Source organism: Stegostoma tigrinum, chromosome 26 (genome assembly GCF_030684315.1).
Source record: "Stegostoma tigrinum isolate sSteTig4 chromosome 26, sSteTig4.hap1, whole genome shotgun sequence".
NCBI lineage: Eukaryota > Metazoa > Chordata > Chondrichthyes > Orectolobiformes > Stegostomatidae > Stegostoma > Stegostoma tigrinum.
This window is the reverse complement of record NC_081379.1, coordinates 50,122,298-50,139,656: the sequence shown is the minus strand read 5'-3', so window position 1 is coordinate 50,139,656 and position 17,359 is coordinate 50,122,298. Positions and strand designations below refer to the sequence as shown.

General features: G+C 42.3%; 1 protein-coding gene across 2 annotated transcripts in view; it reads left to right on the top strand.

The window, feature by feature from the left end:
- The window catches only part of si:dkey-91m11.5 (PH_BCR_vertebrate and RhoGAP_Bcr domain-containing protein), a 613,456-nt gene that overhangs the window by 153,951 nt on the left and 442,146 nt on the right, over positions 1-17,359 (top strand). For both annotated transcript variants that reach the window (XM_048555997.1, XM_048555996.1), the window contains exon 3: positions 6,170-6,274. In XM_048555997.1, coding sequence (XP_048411954.1) covers positions 6,170-6,274 — 105 coding nt within the window. The remainder of the gene's footprint in view (positions 1-6,169; positions 6,275-17,359) is intronic.

Genomic DNA, 17,359 nt, shown 5'->3' with positions numbered 1-17,359 from the left:
ATCCTCCTCCTATCACATTGCTACTCGTTTGGTTAGTCTAATCAATATGTAGACTGAAGTCACCTGTAAAAATTACTGTCAGTATTTCAAATGTAGTCGGACCAGAGCCTTTTACAGCCTCAAACAGTACATCTCTGCTCTTACATTTTGTCCTCTTGAAATGTATTTCCCTTTCCAACTGCCAATTAAACCCGCATGTCAACCTGAAGATAATCCCGAACTCGGACACCCTGGTCTCCTTGTGCTTTAGTTTTCCAAAACCTTTCCCATTTTGAAATAGCCTACACCTCTATTCTTCCATGCATAACCGACATCTTCCGAAATTCTTTTGCATTTGCCACTTCTTTGCCCACTTTCCTAACCCGACCAAGTCCTTCTGCAGCCTTGCTGCTTTCTTAACACTAACTGCTGCTCTGCATATCCTTGTATCATCTGCAAAAATGCTCGCAGTTCCATCACCCAGATCATTATTTGTGGCCCAAACACTAACCCCTGCAGAACCCCAGAAGTCACTAGTTGCCATTCTGAAAAAGTACCTTTATTTCCACTCTGTGCCTTCTGCCAGTTAACCAAGCCTGTATCTATGCCAGGAGCTTGCCCCTAATGTCATGGACTTTAATCTTATTTAGCAGCCTCCTGGCACCTTGTTAAAGGCCTTCTGGAAACGCAAATAGATCATATCCACAGGTTCCCTTTTGTCTAGCTGGCTCTTTCCAATCTCAAAGAATTCTAACAGATTTGTCAGGCATGACCTCCTCTGAATGAGGCAGTGTTGATTCTACCTTATTTTATTATGCATTTCAAATAGTCCACAATCTAATCCGAAATAATGAACTCTTAAAACCTTACTAACGACTGAGGTCAGGCTAACTGTATTTTTCCCCATATTCTGTCCCCCTCCCTTCTTAAACAGGAGTGCTACATTAGCCATTTTCCAAGCCCTCCAGGACCCTCCCTGACTCCATTAGTTCCTAAAACTTCACTACCAATGCTTCCACAATCTTCTCAGCTATTACCTTTAGAACCCTGGATATATTCCATCTAGTCTGGGTGATTTATGCACCTTCAGAACTTTAGCTTCCCAGCACCTTCTCCTTAGTGATGACCACTACACGCACTCCTGCTCTCTGAGTCTCTTGAAGTTCTGGTATGCTGCTAGGGTCTTCCACCATGAAGATTGATGCAAAGTACGTATTCAGTTCCTGCACCATTTCTTTGATCCATGTTACTCTTTCTACAGCCTCGTTTTCCATTGGTGCAAGTTCACTCTTGTCGCTATCTCATATCTCTTCTATATCTCAAAAAAACTCAACTCCAGCAATCTTATTTTATATTACCAGCAGGTTTCCCCTCATTTCATCTGCTCCTTCCATATTGCATTTTTGGTTTAGTTTAGATTTTGTTGTCATGTACAGGAGTAAAATGAAAGGTGTATAATATCCCCAGACATTACACCATCTTAGGTACCTAGGAAGCTGGGTACAAAAAACGCTTAGATAAAAAGAGAGAGGGTTAAAAAGCATTACTTCATAGAATAGTAGAAAAATAAAGACATAATTAATAGTTTACATTAAAGTCTTTCTCAGTTTAAACTCAGAAAATATAGAAATAATTTAATGGCTCGGCAGTCTTGGATGAGTCCTCTGTTTATCTCACTCTTCAGGAAGACCTCATCTGTCTGTTCTCGTTGCTGTTGCCAAAGGCACTGTCGCTGCTGCTGAACCTGTCTCCTCTCTACTATCTGCTGATGCCTCAGGAACATGTCCTTTGGTTTTTAAAGGCTTTTCACTAGTCTTCACCACGTTGTATGCTTTTTCTCAAGCTTTTACGCTGTCCTTGACATCTGTTGTCAGCAATGCCTTGTCCACCCCTTGGTTTGTTTCTTCTTCCTTGGGATGAATTTCTGCTGTGCCTCCCAAGTTATCACCAGACACTCCTGTCATTGCTGACCAATGCCTTTCCTATTAGACTTCCCTTCCAATCAACACTGGCCACTTTCTCCCTCATGTCTTAGTAGTTAGTTTTACTCACATGCAGTGCTGTTACATGTGATTGAAGCTTCTTGCTGTCAAACTGCAGGGTGAATTTGTTCATTTTGTGGTCACTGCCCCTAAACTCCCGAAGCAAGTTTGCCTTATTACATATCACCAAACCCAGAATTGCCTGCTGCCTAGTAGACTGTACCACAAGCTGAGTGAGTGAGTGTAGATGAAGGCAGTACTTTTGATATCATCTCGTTGGACTTCAGCAAAGTTTTTGAAAAGGTCCTAGTTGCGAAACTGGTAGCAAAGGTAAGAGCCCATGGGATCCGAGGAAATTTGACGAATTGGATCCAGAATGGTCGACGAGTGGCAACAAGCAGAAGTTGGTTGAGGTGTTTTTTTTAAACTACAAGTTAAAAAAGGATGACACGGTGGGTTGGTAGTTAGCACTGCTGCCTCATTCTGTCAGGAACCAGAATTCGATTCCACCCTTGGGTGACTGTCTGTCTGGAATTTGCAGATTTTCTTTGCGTCTGCGTAGGTTTCCTCCAGGTGCTCCGGTTTTATCCCACAGTGCAGAGATGAGTAGGTTAGGTGAATTGTCTATGCTAAGTTGCTTGTAGTGTTCAGTGATGTGCAGGCTAGGTTGGGATTTGCCGTGGGAAATGTGGAATTACAGGGATACGCTAGGAGGAGTGGGCTTGGGTGAGATGCTCTTTAGAGGGTCAGTGAGGACTTGGTAAGCTGAATAACCTGCTTCCACATAGGGATTCTATGATTCTGTGCTGCTCCACAAAAAAATCTCATAATTGTTTCATTATTCCTTTCCTTGGGATCAGCACCAACCTGATTTTCTCAGTCACCTGCTTATTGAAGTCCCGTTGATTATTGTAATAGTGCCTTTCTGACAGCCTTTTTTGTCTCCTGATTTATTTTCTGCCCCACATCCTGACTGCTGCTAGGAGGTCTGTACATATCTCATATCAAGGTATTTTCTTCGATAAACAAAAAAAATACAAAGAACTGTCATGCTGAAAATCAGAAATTACTGGAAAAGCTGAGTAGGTTTGGCAACATCTGTGGAAAGAAAGCAAACTTATTGTTTCAGGTCCAGTGACCCTTCTTCTCTGAAGAAGAATTTCTGATTTTGTTTTTTTTCTTTGTTGTTCATCACCTCTACCCCCACAGATTCTACACCTTCCAACCTTTACATCTTCTTGCTGTTGATTTAATTTTATTTCTTACCCAGCTCCCACTTTTAAACTGCCTGCCCTTTTGAATGGATGCTTATTTTTGGATATTTAGTTCCCAGCCTTTATCTCCTTTGCAGCTATGTCTCTGTACAGCCCAGACCATTGTATCTGCCAATTTCAATCTACGCTGCAAGGTCATTTACCTTGCTTTGTGTACTGTGTGCATTTAATACAACACACGCAATCCTGCATCAACTGCCCTGACCACCTTCTGCTGGTTGTTCCTTATCTGCTGTGCTTGAAGTTAGACTTCTGACCCTTTCCATACTCTCTCTCCTGTTGCTTGTTCTGGAAACTTCACTAATTTCTCCTGAACCCTTCCCCTCTTTTATCTAGTTTAAAGTCCTCGTGACCACCCTATTTAGACTTTCCGCGAGGACCTTGGTCCTAAATTGGTTCAGATGGAGTCCATCCCTGCAGTACTTCCCTTTCTGTCCACACAATGATGCCAGTACCCAATGAAATGGGTCCTATTTTTCTTGCACCATTCCCTTAATTCATCCTTAGGGGAGGCGATGGCCTGGTGGTATTATTGCTGGACTGTTAATCCAGAGACCCGGATATGTTCTGGGGACCCAGGCTTGAATCTCACAATGACAGATGATGGAATTTGAATTCAGTAAATATCTGGAATTAACACTCTAATGATGACCATGAATCCATTGTCGATTGTCTGGTTCACTAATGTCCTTTAGGGAAGGAAACTATCATCCTTACTTGGTCTGGCTGGCATGTCACTCCAGACTCTCAGCAATGTGGTTGACACTGAACTGCCTGATGGGTAATAAATGCTGCCTAGCCAGCGACACTCTCATCCCGTGAATGAATAAAGGTATTTACTTCCCTCAGTTACTTAACACATTTCCAATATGCACTTAGTTCAGGTAATAATCCCTAGATTACAACCTCTTGGAGTTCTGTTTTTTAATTTTGTTCCTGATAGCCCTCAATCAGGACCTCTTACCTGTGTTACTGCTGCCAACATGGATCACAGCAGCTGGATCTTGCCCCTTCTTCTCCAGTATCCTTTTAAGCTGACTTGAGATGTCTATCACCTTGGCACAAAATAGGCAACACAGCATGAGGGCTCTCGTTCCTGTTCGCATAAGATGCTATTTGTCTCCCTAAGTATAGAATTCCTTCCACCATTGTCACTTTTCTTTGGTGCTCCACTGCTTGAATGGCTTCCTGGACCACAGTGATCAGTTTGACTGTCCTTCCTGCAGATTCTTTCTTATCCATATAAGGAGCAAGCACCTCATTCCTGTTGGACAAGGTTAAGAACCTTCGCTCCTCCAATGCTATGATCAGGATCCCTCTACCTGCCTTACTTATTGTCACATTTCCAGTCCCTGACCTGTGGCCAAAGTCGAAATATTTAAGCTAGAGGGTGTGATTACCTGAAGCCTCATGTCAAGGTAACTCTCCCTCTCTTGGATATGCCACAGTGTCTGAAGCTCTGATTCCAGCTCATCAACTATGCTTAATGTTCTTAAAGTCACAAAGTCATAAAGTTGTACAGCATGAATACAGACCCTTTGGTCCAACTCGTCCATGCCAACCAGATTTCCTAAATTAATTTAGTTCCATTTGCTGGCATTTGACCCCTATACCTCTAACCCTTTCTATTCGTATCCCCATCCAGGTGTCTTTTAAATGTTGTAATTGTACCAGCCTCCTCGACTTCCTCTGGCAGCTCATTCCATACAATCCTGAAGAAGTTAGAAATCAAAGCTGTTGATGACTGTCTTTGTCTTTTTTTCCATTCCCACTATTAGTCCAGTTGCTATGGAATTTGAGCAAAATTTAGATACCAGTGTTGCTGTGTAGATCTCCACTGAACATGACCTATGTGCTTTATTTGAGAGAGATTTGAATGTCTGAATAAATATCACTTTTACAAAACCTGAGGGCCCCTGCTTTATGTGTGTGGGGACTTTATTGGCACTCTGCAACTCATTGATTCCCTGGAAGTCACTTCAAAACCCACAGAAGTAGTTAGAGGCAGAACTGCCCCTATTGGGAGAGTAATGAAGAAGTAAGATGGCAACGAACATTTCTCTCTGATGAAGGGTCTAGGCCCGAAACGTCAGCTTTTGTGCTCCTGAGATGCTGCTGGGCCTGCTGTGTTCATCCAGCCTCACATTTTATTATCTTGGCAACGAACATTTGTTTGATTCATGGGATTATTGTAAAGATTTGGCAAGTACATTAAGTGAAAGTAATCTGCTAGAAATTCACCAGGTCTGTAGCACCTCTGGAGAAAGTAAAACAACGGTCACTGTTTCAAGTTTGGTATAACGTTTCTTCAGATCTGCAATGTCTCAGTTGTTGGAGGCTGAAAAAAACCAACAATTTAGAACCAAATTTCTTCTGCCCTCCTTTTCGATAAATTTTGTTTAATGTTGGATTTGGCAGTGGGCACTTGCTACCTTACCTAACTAACTCCATGAGGCACCATATAATGAACAGCAGTAGGTTATTAAATCTTGGGATATCACAGCTTAGACTACATATGTCCTCTGTGTCCTGTAACTCAAGAGCGAGCAGCATTTCTACACAGTTTAGGACCTTTGATAAGTTTATCTCTCTAAGGTCAAATGTAGTGCATTAGTTAACGTCAGTTACTTTTGAGACAGCCAAATACCCTCCTACTGATCGCTTAGCTACTCAGGTTGTTAACCAGCTTCATTGTTAGACATCATGACAAAAAACATTAAGTAGTTTTTTTTGCATAGAACATGGTAAGCTATCATGTTAGTTGGCATCTGCAATGAAAAGAAATACCAGATTCAAGGTACAAACTGAAGATATTTTAGTGTATTTATATTTTCTAGTAATTCATGGCCATAGTTTTCATTGAATTCATATGTGAGGTCAATTTTCTTTTCATAAATGCAATGGAAACATGATATTATTTCTATTTCTCAACAGAGTGAACCAGATTTGGAGAAGGGCCTGGAGATGCGAAAATGGGTTCTATCTGGAATCCTAGCCAGTGAGGAAACATACTTGAATCATCTAGAGGCACTTTTATTGGTATGTACGAGAGTACACTTTCTCTGCAGGACAAATCTCTTCATATTTTATCATACAAAAGATACAATCCAGTGAAAATTTGAGAAAGAGTCCAGTAAATTGAAGCACTGTACATGACAGACTATACAAGGCCAATTCAAAAGCACATTCTGAGCTTTTTGCACACTGCACTGGTTCTACTAATTCCATTCAGCCAGTGGGAGGGATGATGTGACAAAAATACAATAATTCACATATAATCATACACATTGAACCCTGAACAGAAACTATGGAAGTGGCAAGCATGCAATAGAAGTGACTTCTCCCTGGAGTACTGCCCTGTCGTTTAAGGTCCTGCCTTTTCACCCTACCCCCTGCCTGAGGTGTGTTGACCCTCAGGCTTAACTCTGCTCAAGTTATCTCTCTCTTTAATGGGAGAGCCTATGGTCCTCTGAGATTGTGGCCACTTTACTGACTGCCCTAAAACCAAAGAAGAATATAGCAAAGGAATAGGCCCTTTGGCCCTCCAAGCCTTGATGACACATTTTGCCCTTCCATACTAAAACATTCTTCACTTACAGGATCTATATCCCTCTATTCCGTTTCTATTCATGTATCCATTCAGTTGCTTCTTGAATGCTGCCATTGTGTCTGCTTCCACTGCCACCTCTGTAGCACGTTCCAGGCATGTACCGACCTTTGTGTGAAAAACCTGCCTCGCATATCTCCTTTTCCCCCCACAACCCCCCACATCTGGAACTTGTGTACCCTAGTAATTGACCTCTCCACTTTGGGAAATAGTTTTTCACTCTATCCCTGCCATTCACAATCTTATAAACTTCTGTCGGGTCCCCCTACCCCAAAACCACCTGTGTTCTGGTGAAAATAACCCAGTCTATCTAACCTTTCTTCATAGCTAAAATCCCTCGTACCAGGCAACATCCTGGTAAACCTTTTCTGTACCCTGTCCAACACATCCATGTCCTACTGGTAGTGGGATGACCAGAATTGTACACAATATTCCAAGTGTGACCTAACTAAAGTTCTATAAAGCTGCAGCATAGCTTGTCTATCCTAAAACTCAGTGCACCTTCCGTTGAAGGCAAGCATGCCATAGGCCTTTTTTTGCCTCCTTATCTACCTGTGCTGTCACCTTCAGTGATCTGTGGACCTGCACGCCTGGATCAGTACTGCTGAAGGTTCTGCCATTCACTGTATAATTTCCACTTATACTCAACCTTTCAAAATACATCACCTCATATTTTTCTGGATTAAACTCTATCTGCCATTTTTCTGCCCATATTTCCAACTAATCTATATCCTGCTGTATCCTCTGACAATGCTCCTCACTGTCAGCAACACTGCCAATCTTTGTATTGTCTGCAGACTTACTAATTAGACCAGCCATGTTTTCCTCCAAATCATTTCTGTAGACCATAAACTGCAGCATTCCCAGCACTGATCCCTGTGGAACACCATTTGTCACAGCCCTCCATTCTGAAAAACATCCTTCCAGTGCTGCTCACTGTCTCCCTATGACTAAGTCTGCTCTCTATCCAAGAGATAATGGGAACTGCAGATGCAGGAGAATCCAACTTAACAGTGTGAAGCTGGATGAACACAGCAGGCCAAGCAGCATCTCGGGAGCAGAAAAGCTGACGTTTCGGGCCTAGACCCTTCATCAGAGCGGGGGATGGGGCGAGGGTTCTGGAATAAATAGGGAGAGAGGGGGAGGCGGACCGAAGATGGAGAGAAAAGAAGATAGGTGGAGAGGAGTGTATAGGTGGGGAGGTAGGGAGGGGATAGGTCAGTCCAGGGAAGATGGACAGGTCAAGGAGGTGGGATGAGGCTAGTAGGTAGGAAATGGAGGTGCAGCTTGAGGTGGGAGGAAGGGATGGGTGTGAGGAAGAACTCTGTGGAGGCAGAGACAGGTTGGACTGGTTTTGGGATGCAGTGGGTGGAGGGGAAGAGCTGGGCTGGTTGCCAGCTCACTTCTGATACTATGTGACTTCACATTTTGTACTAGCCTGTCAAGGTGCACCTTGTCCATAGGCTTTACTGAGGTCCGTATAGACCACAACAATAGCTTCTCCCTCAACAATCATCTTTGTCACCTCCTCAAAAAACTCAATTAAGTTAGTGAGGCACAACCTCCCCACTCAAAACCATGCTATCACTAATAAGTCTATTCTCATCTTATCCCTGAGAATATTGTCCAGTATCTTTCCCTACCACTGAAGTGAGTCTGACAGGCCTGTAATCTCCTGGATTATCCCTGCTACCCTGTTTAAACAGAGGGACAACATTGGCTATTCTGCAGTCGTCTGGAACCCCACCTGTGCCTAAAGAGATGTCTGTCAGTGCTCCATCAATTCTTTCTCTTGCCTCTCTCAACATTCCGGGATAGATCACAACAGGACCCAGGGACTTATCTACCTTAAAGATAATGGAAACTGCAGATGCTGGAGAATCCAAGATAACAAAGTGTGGAGCTGGATGAACACAGCAGGCCAAGCAGCATCTCAGGAGCACAAAAGCTGACGTTTCAGACCTATACCCTTCATCAGAGAAGGGGATGGGGAGAGGGTTCTGAAATAGATAGGGAGAGAGGGGGAGGCGGACTGAAAATGGATAGAGGAGAAGATAGGTGGAGAGGAGAGTATAGGTGGGGAGGGGATAGGTCAGTCTGGGGAGGCTGGACAGGTCAAGGAGGCAGGATGAGGATGAGGATCTCCCACTCGTCTCTCCCTATCCCCCTCTCTGATGAAGGGTCTAGGCCTGAAACGTCAGCTTTTGTGCTCCTGAGATGCTCCTTGGCCTGCTGTGTTCATCAAGCTCCACACTTATCTACCTTAATACCTTTTAAGACACACAACACCTCTCCCTTTTTAATTGTGAACTTGGATTAGAAGTTCCACGCTCTATCCCCTGAGATCATCCTCCATCAATTCCTTTTCTTTGGTGAATACTAACATAAAATATTCATTTAGGACCTGACCTATGTTTTCTGTCTCAATGAATAGTTTTGCTCCTTTCTCCTTGGGTGGGCCAACCCTTTCCCTGGCTACTCTTCCTTTTTACATGAACACAGCAGGCCAAGCAGTATCTTAGTAGCACAAAAGCTGACATTTCAGGCCTAGACCCTTCATCAGAAAAGCTGATAGTACTGGACAGGTTTCAGTGAAGATTTTCCAGGATGTTGCCTGGGGTTGGAGAGTTTTGGGTATGGAGAGAGATTGAACAGCGTAGTTTTATTTTCCTAAGAGTAAAGGAGATTGAGAGGGAACATAACTGAGATTTACAAAAATTTGAGAGTTATTGACATTTTGTTTTGATGGCGAGACCATTGACCAGGGGATTAGATTAAAGGTAAGAGGCAGAAGGTTTAGACAATATGTGAGGAAAAGCTTTTCACCTAGAGTGGTGGGAATCTGGAGCTCACTGCCTAGAACAATGGTAGATGCAGAAACATTGATAACATTTAACAAGTATTTGGATGTGCACTTGGGATGCCAAGGCATACAAGACTGTGGGCCAAGTAATGGAGATGGCAATTAAAATATGTAAATATTTGTTTTTGATTGGCGCGGATGCAAAGGGCTGAAAGTTGTTTTTCTGTGCAGTAGATCTCCATGATTCAAAAACATCCAAAGATATTTTCTTCAGAGCTTTGTCACATTTCGCAGCTAAACAAAACAACCATGAAACAGAATAGAAAAATATTGAAGATTCTGTAACAGATATAATTTTTAATGGACTGTGATGCTGAACCTCTTGAGAGGAAAATCATGAAGTGATTACACAGGCCAGGGAGTCAGGTGGGTGAGTATATAAGACCATTAGACATAGGAGTGGAAGTAAGACCATTCGGCCCATCAAGTCCACTCCGCCATTTAAATCATGGCTGATGGGCATTTCAACTCCACTTCCCTGCACTCTCCCCGTAGCCCTTGATTCCTTGTGAGATCAAGAATTTGTCGATCTCCGCCTTGAAGGCATCTCGCGTCCCGGCCTCCACTGCACTCCGTGGCAATGAATTCCACAAGCCCACTATATGGCTGAAGAAATGTTGTCTCATTTCCGTTTTAAATTTACCCCCTCTAATTTTAAGTCTGTGCCCACAGGCCCTAGTCTCCCCGCCTAACAGAAACAACTTCCTAGTGTCCACCCCTTCTAAACCATACGTTATCTTGTAAGTTTCTATTAGATCTCCCCTCAACCTTCTAAACTCTAATGAGTACAATCCCAGGATCCTTAGCTGTTCACCATACATTAAACCTACCATTCCAGGGATCATCCATGTGAACCTCCGCTGAACACGTTTCAGGGCTAGTATGTCTTTCCTGAGGTGTGGGGCCCAAAATTGGACACTATTCTAATTGGGGCCTAACTAGAGCTTTATAAAGTCTCAGAAGTACACTGCTGCTTTTATATTCCAACTGTCTTGAGATAAACGACAACATTACATTCACTTTCTTAATCACCGACTCTACCTGCAAGTTAACCTGTAGAGAACCCTGGACCAACACTCCCAGATCCCTTTGTACTTCTGCTTTATGAATTTTCTCACCATTTAGAAAATAGTCCATGCCTGTATTCTTTTTTCCAAAGTGCAAAAAGACCCTTTGAATATTTTTAAAACAGAAGTAATTAGATTTTTGGTCAGAAAAGATTGAAAGGTTGTTAGGTGTAGATAAGAACATGGAAACATCAGATCAGCCATGATCTTATTGAATGGTGGCGTAGGCTCAAGGAACTAAGCGGCCATTTTCTGAGCATAATTTTTGTGTTTTGACCATACATAGACGACAATTCCATCTTTCAGCCCCAAATGAAATATTTTTCCATTCCTCGGTGATAAAGTCAACTCGCATTTTAGGAGGGTTTTCTTTAAGGCTGCAGGGGCCAACTTTACAGCTGAAATCCACAGTATAAAGCAAATACGGTACTAGACTAACCAATTGGCATAAAAACTAAAGCAAATAGGCTTCAGATTGGTATGACAGGTCGGCACAACATCGAAGGCCGAAGGGCCTGTACTGTGCTGTAATGTTCTATGTTCTTTGTTCAAATTCAATGATTTGTCATGCAATTGCAAACAGTGCTAAGTTAATTAAATCTAGCTGATTATTGTTAAATGAGAATGAGAAAGTACTGTAGCACCAAAGGGTTCTGAGTATTGCAGAAATTAAAATTTGAGGTATATTGATAAGGGTAACAATAAACATATATTGGTTATATTCCTGTGAAATAAAGGGACTTCAGCACAGGAGAAGAAGTTGATTTGAGATGATCTTTTCTATTATTCATTCATTGAAATTGGCACCACATTCACAGTCTTTCAGTCATTTCACCACCGAAGCTCAGTATCAACAATGTGTACAATTTATAAGATGCATTACAGTAATTTGTGGAAGATCTTTGATTTGATTTGATTTATTATTATTACATGTACTTAGGTACTGTGAAAAATTCTGTTTTACCTCACAATTATCTAAATTAAATTCAATCTGCCATTCCTTGGCCCGTTGGGCCATCTGACCAAGCTCTCATTATACTCTGGGGTAACCTTCTTGGCTGTCCATTGGCGAACTTTGATATCATCTGCAAATTTTCTAACCGTACTTCCGATGTTTACATCCAAGCCACTTATATAAATAACAAAAAGCAGTGAACCCAGCAACAATCCCTGCAGTACACCGCAGGTCGCAGGCTCTAGTCTGAATGGCAACCCTTCTTTAGCACGCTGTGTCTCTTACCTTCGATCCAGTTTTGTATCCAAACGGCCAGTTCTCCCTGTATTCCATAAGATCTGCCCTTGTTAACCAGTCTACCATGCAGAACCTCGTTGAATGCCTTACTAAAATGCACTGCTGTGCCTTCATCAATCCTCTATGTCACCTCTTTAAAAAGCTCTATTTAGTTAGTGAGACACGATTCCCCATGTAACCCTAATTAGTACTTGCCTTTCCAACTACATGTAAATCCTTCCCTCAGAATCCCCACCAATAGTTTACCCACCACTGGGGTCAGGCTCACGAGTGTATAGTTCCCTGGCTTTTCCTTACTGCCTTTTTTAAATAATAGCGCCACGATAGCCAACCTCTAGTCTTCCAGCACCTCATGCGTGATTACTGATGGAGAAGGTGCAGAAAGGGCAAGATCAGCAATAAAATTAAAATTGGAGAGGTCCGTTCAGTAGTCTAATAATAGTGGGGAAGAAGCTGTTCTTGAATCTATTTGTAAATGTATCAAACTTTTATATCTTGTGCCTGATGGAAGAGGGTAGAAGATAGTATAACCAGGGTGAGAGGGGTCTTTGATTATTGTTGTTTGCTTTTCCAAGGCAGGAGGAAGTATAATTGGAGTCAGTGGATGCAAGGCTGGTCTGCATGATGGACTGGGCTGTGTTCACGACTCTCTCGTAGTTTGTTTTGATCTTGGGAAGAGCAGTTGTCAACCCACACTGTGATGCATTCAAATAGAATGCTTTCTATGGTGAACTTTAAACATTACTAACAGTCCTTATGGACCTGCTGAATTTCCTTACCTTCCTGAGGAAATAGAGATGTTATTGTGCTTTCTTGACCATTGTATCAACATGGGTGGACCAGGACAGATTGTTGGTGATGGTCACTCCCAGGAACATGACGCTCTTGACTATTTCCACCTCAACACCACTGATGCAGACAGGGTGTGCCTTAGACAACAACTTCCAAGCCAACTGCCACTTTCACCTAGAAGGACACGGACAGCTGGAACATGGGAATAATACCTGCAAGTTCCCTTCAAGCAACTCACCATGGAAATATTTGGATATATTTCAACATTCCTTCAGAGCTGCTGTGTTGAAGTACTGGAATTCCCTCCTCAATGGCATTGTGGGCCTGTCTGCAGGACACGGACTACAGCAGTTCAAGAAACAATTAATCACCACCTTCTTGAGGGCAACTTGAGACAGGCAATAAGTGCTGGTCCAACTTCTCACACCAACGTCTCATAAATAGTAAAGCAGAATCATGTTCTTTGAATTAAGACATCTCTGGCTTGATCAATATTTATTGCCCATTGCCAGGCCAGAGGACCTGAAAAGTTAACAACGTTACCGATGTCTTGAGTCACATGTAAGCCAGACCAGATATGGATAACAAATTACCTCCTCTAAAGGACATCAGTGAACCCCTAGATGGGGTTTTTTGACATTGACTATAGTTACATGGTGATCATTAATTTCCACTTTTTTTTATTGAGCTCAAATTTTACTGTCTGCCATGTGGCATTCTGATCCTTGCTCTTCCAACATTAACTTTTATTTTACTTTGCTAATCTAGTGACATTACTACTGTACTACTGCCTCCCTATCTGGTGAGCCCTTATTTAGTTAAATTCTGACTTTTGTAGCTTGAGTATCAGCTGGTGTCACGGTGTGCATCCTTGCATTATCTCCACAAGACATTAGTCAGACTGCAATTGGATTACTGCATCGTTGTCTGACACACTGGCATTGGATGCAGCCCTGAGAAAATGCACTAGGCTGATCCCAGGTGTGAAGGATGCGTCTTGTGAGGAGCTGTTGAATAGGTTAGTCCTGTAGTCATTGGAGTTTTGAAGAATGCAAGGTAACTTTATTGAAACATACAAGATTATAGGACTTAACATTAAGAGTAACTTGTTAAGCCAAAAAAAGAAGAACCTGAGGGGGAAACGAGAAATAAAATCAGAAATTGCTGGAAAAACTCAGCAGATCTGGCAGCATTGATGGACAGAAAGCAGAGTTAATGTTTCAGGTCCAGTCACCCTTCTTCAGAAAGGCCTTTTGATTCAGCTGTACATGACACTTTTCTTCACTACCACCACCTCCTTGTTTATCAAAAATCCATCTGACTTACCCATAAATAAGCTTAATGATCCAGTCTCAGTCTAAGGAAGAAAATTCTACCAATTAATGACTCTGTAAGATTTTCTTCATCTCTGTCTACAGAATCATTAGAGATTGTTATAAAAACTTAACTTCACTAATGTCCTTTAGGCAAGGAAATATGCTGTCCTTGCATGCTTTGACCTATACCTGACCAGACCCTTAACAATGAGGTTGACCCTTAAAATGCTCTCTGCAATGGCCTAGCAAGCTGCAAAATCTAAGGAAAACACTGAAATGGACAGATGATTTGGCATTGTCTAAGCTACTTGAAACAACAGCAGCAAACTGTTGAGCCTGCACAGTTTCCTTACTAACTCTGGAGCCTTATAACTATATTGAGAGAGCTTTCTCACTGAGCAGCCACACAACAGCCTGACGATGTCTGCTAGGTATGATTCTGCAAGTATGACACAGTGTCCCTGAAGCCTTGTTGCATCTGTGAATAAGTCCTACCAGCAGGACAGATCTGCAGAGCTGGAGACATGGTATTTTGAAGTTGCCCTTGGAGTCTTCATTGTTGTCTGTGGATACCATGAAGTTTCATGACATTAGCTCAAGCACACGCAACAAATTTCCTGCTCATTACCAACTATTTACCTTTCACCCGAACAATTGGAAGAAGCACTGAGGGTGGCAAGGGTACAGAATGTGCTCTGAGTGGGGATCTTCAGATTCAGCACCAAGAATGGATTGTTAGCACCAATATAGAAGGAGCTGACTGAGTTCTAAAAGACACAACTGTAAGACTGCAGTAGATGGTGAAGGAGCAAACAAAATGGAAGCACCAACTTGTCCCCGTCCTTACTAATCAACCCGTTACTAATGCATCTGTATTGGTAGAAGTGACCTTTGCACTGTCCGTCTGCGGATGGCGCCCTATCCTCATGTTGAGGATATCTCTATCTATGTTCCCCCTAATTATTTTTCCATCGTGCAGATCTCTGAATATTGTGCATGGCAGCATTTTTTGCATGCAGAGGCTAATTGGTGTATGCGAGAACTCCCAGTAGCTGCCTGGCCATACCGTAAGAGGAAATTTTGCCCTCTCTTATGTGGTACTATCACTGTGTTAAATAGAAAAGCACTTGCACAGATGTAGTAACTCAATATTGGATATTTGTGATGTTCTGTGAGCCATTAGCAGCAGCAGAATTGTATTCAGTAGCAATCTGTAATCCCATATCCCTTACTGTACCATTACCATCAGCCTATCTTAACAAAGAGTGCAGGAGGACATGTCAGAAGCAGCAGCATATATACTCAAAAATGAAGTGTCAACCTGGTGAAGCCTCAACAGAGGATTATTTGCATAATGGAGGCAGCATGCAGTAATCATGATAAGATCCCACAACCAATGGATCAGATCCATGCTGTGCGGTTCAACCTTATCAGTTATGGTGATATATATTAAACAACTCACTGGAGGATGCACCATGAATATCCTGATCATCAGTGTTGGGGAAGCCCATCTCATCAGTGCAAAAGGCCCGGCTGACTTTCGGACTGAAGTGCTGAGTGGATGATCAATCTTGGCCTCCTTCTGAGGTCCACAGCCTCACATGTCAGATTTCAGGTGATTTACTTCAGTTCCATGTGATATCACACGGTTGAAGCCATTGGATATTGCAAAGGCTATGGCCCTGACAGCATTCTAACACTAATGCCAAGACTTATAAGACCTCAACAAGTGTCGGTTGCTTAAGGAACTCTTGGTCGACATTGATGAGCTAGAGTCCAAACTTCGAACCACACTGCTATAGAACAGGAAGTGGGAAGAGTGTGTTACAGGAGGCAGTCACAAGTTTAGATTAACTTCTTCGAATTTGGTCAGTAGTCAAGGACAGGAGGGTGTGATTACAAGCAAGGCAGGTAGATGGATCCAGGAGGTAGTGCTGCACAAACCTAAGCTGTTGGGATTGTCAAACAGATTTGAGATTCTTGCTCCCTGTGTGGACTAGATAGGACGCCTCAAGGATGAGAAAACTGCCATTCAGGGAGTCAGGGGAGGCAAGGGTCAGGGGGTTGCGAAAAAGAAATGTAGATGTAATCAGCTTCAGTATAGTCACTGGAATAGACACTGTTCTCTGTGGTCAGGATCGAGAACCCCAAAGGCTATGTCGTGAGTCCGTTGTCCTGGATCAGGATATCTCATCTGGGCATCAGAGAAAACTGGAGTGGGGGGGGGGATAAAGACCCAGCTGTGATGGCCCATGTAGTCACCAACAATAGAGTAGAATGATGAAAGAGGTTTTGCTGAGAGAATATAAGCAGCTAGCGGCTAAATTAAGAGCAAAACCAAAAAGATGATCTCTGTATTTCTACCTGAGCCACAAGCTAATTTGCACAGGGTCAACAAGATTAAAGAGGTTAACATATGCCTCAGCAATTGGTGTGAGAGAAGTGGATTCCAATACATTAGTACTCCAGAAGGAGGGAGCTGTTCTGATGAGGCAGGTGCATCTGGATCATACTGGGACTAGATTTGTGGTGAATCGTATAACAAGGGCTTTAAACTAAATGGTGGTGGTGGTGGGGTGGCTTAGTTGCATGGCATATTGGATAAGTAAATGTAGAGAATGATGGGGAATTTCATGTTCATGATGGGGGGTGATTGTTACAAGATAATAAAAGTAAAGGGCAGTGTGTGTGAATGTTGTATTGCACCAAGGAAACATAAAAGTGTAGAGAAATTTAATAATAGAATACAGTTAAAGAAATTGAATCTCAATACACAAAGCATTCGGAATAAGGTAGACAAACTGACAGCAGAAATCAAAGTAAATGAATATGATCTCACAGCCGTTATGTGGTTACAAGAGGATCAAATTTAGCAACTTAACATTTAGGGGTATTTGACATTTTGAAAACACGGGAGGGATGGGAAAGGTGGTGAGGTAGCACTGTTAGTAAAAGATAAAATGAGGACAGTTGTGACAGACTTGGCTTGGATGATGTAGAATCCATTTGGACGGTAGGAAAAAAACAGCAAGGGAAGGAAGACATTGGTAGGAGTAGTACACAGTCCCCAAACAGTAGCCACCCTTTAGGAAAGATACAAAATATCAATAAGTAGTTCGAGCATGTATAAATAAAAGAGCAATAGTTATAGGTGATCTTAATTTTCATATTGATAGGGTTAATCAAATTAGAAAGGGTAGCTACAACAACAAATTTATAGAGTATAT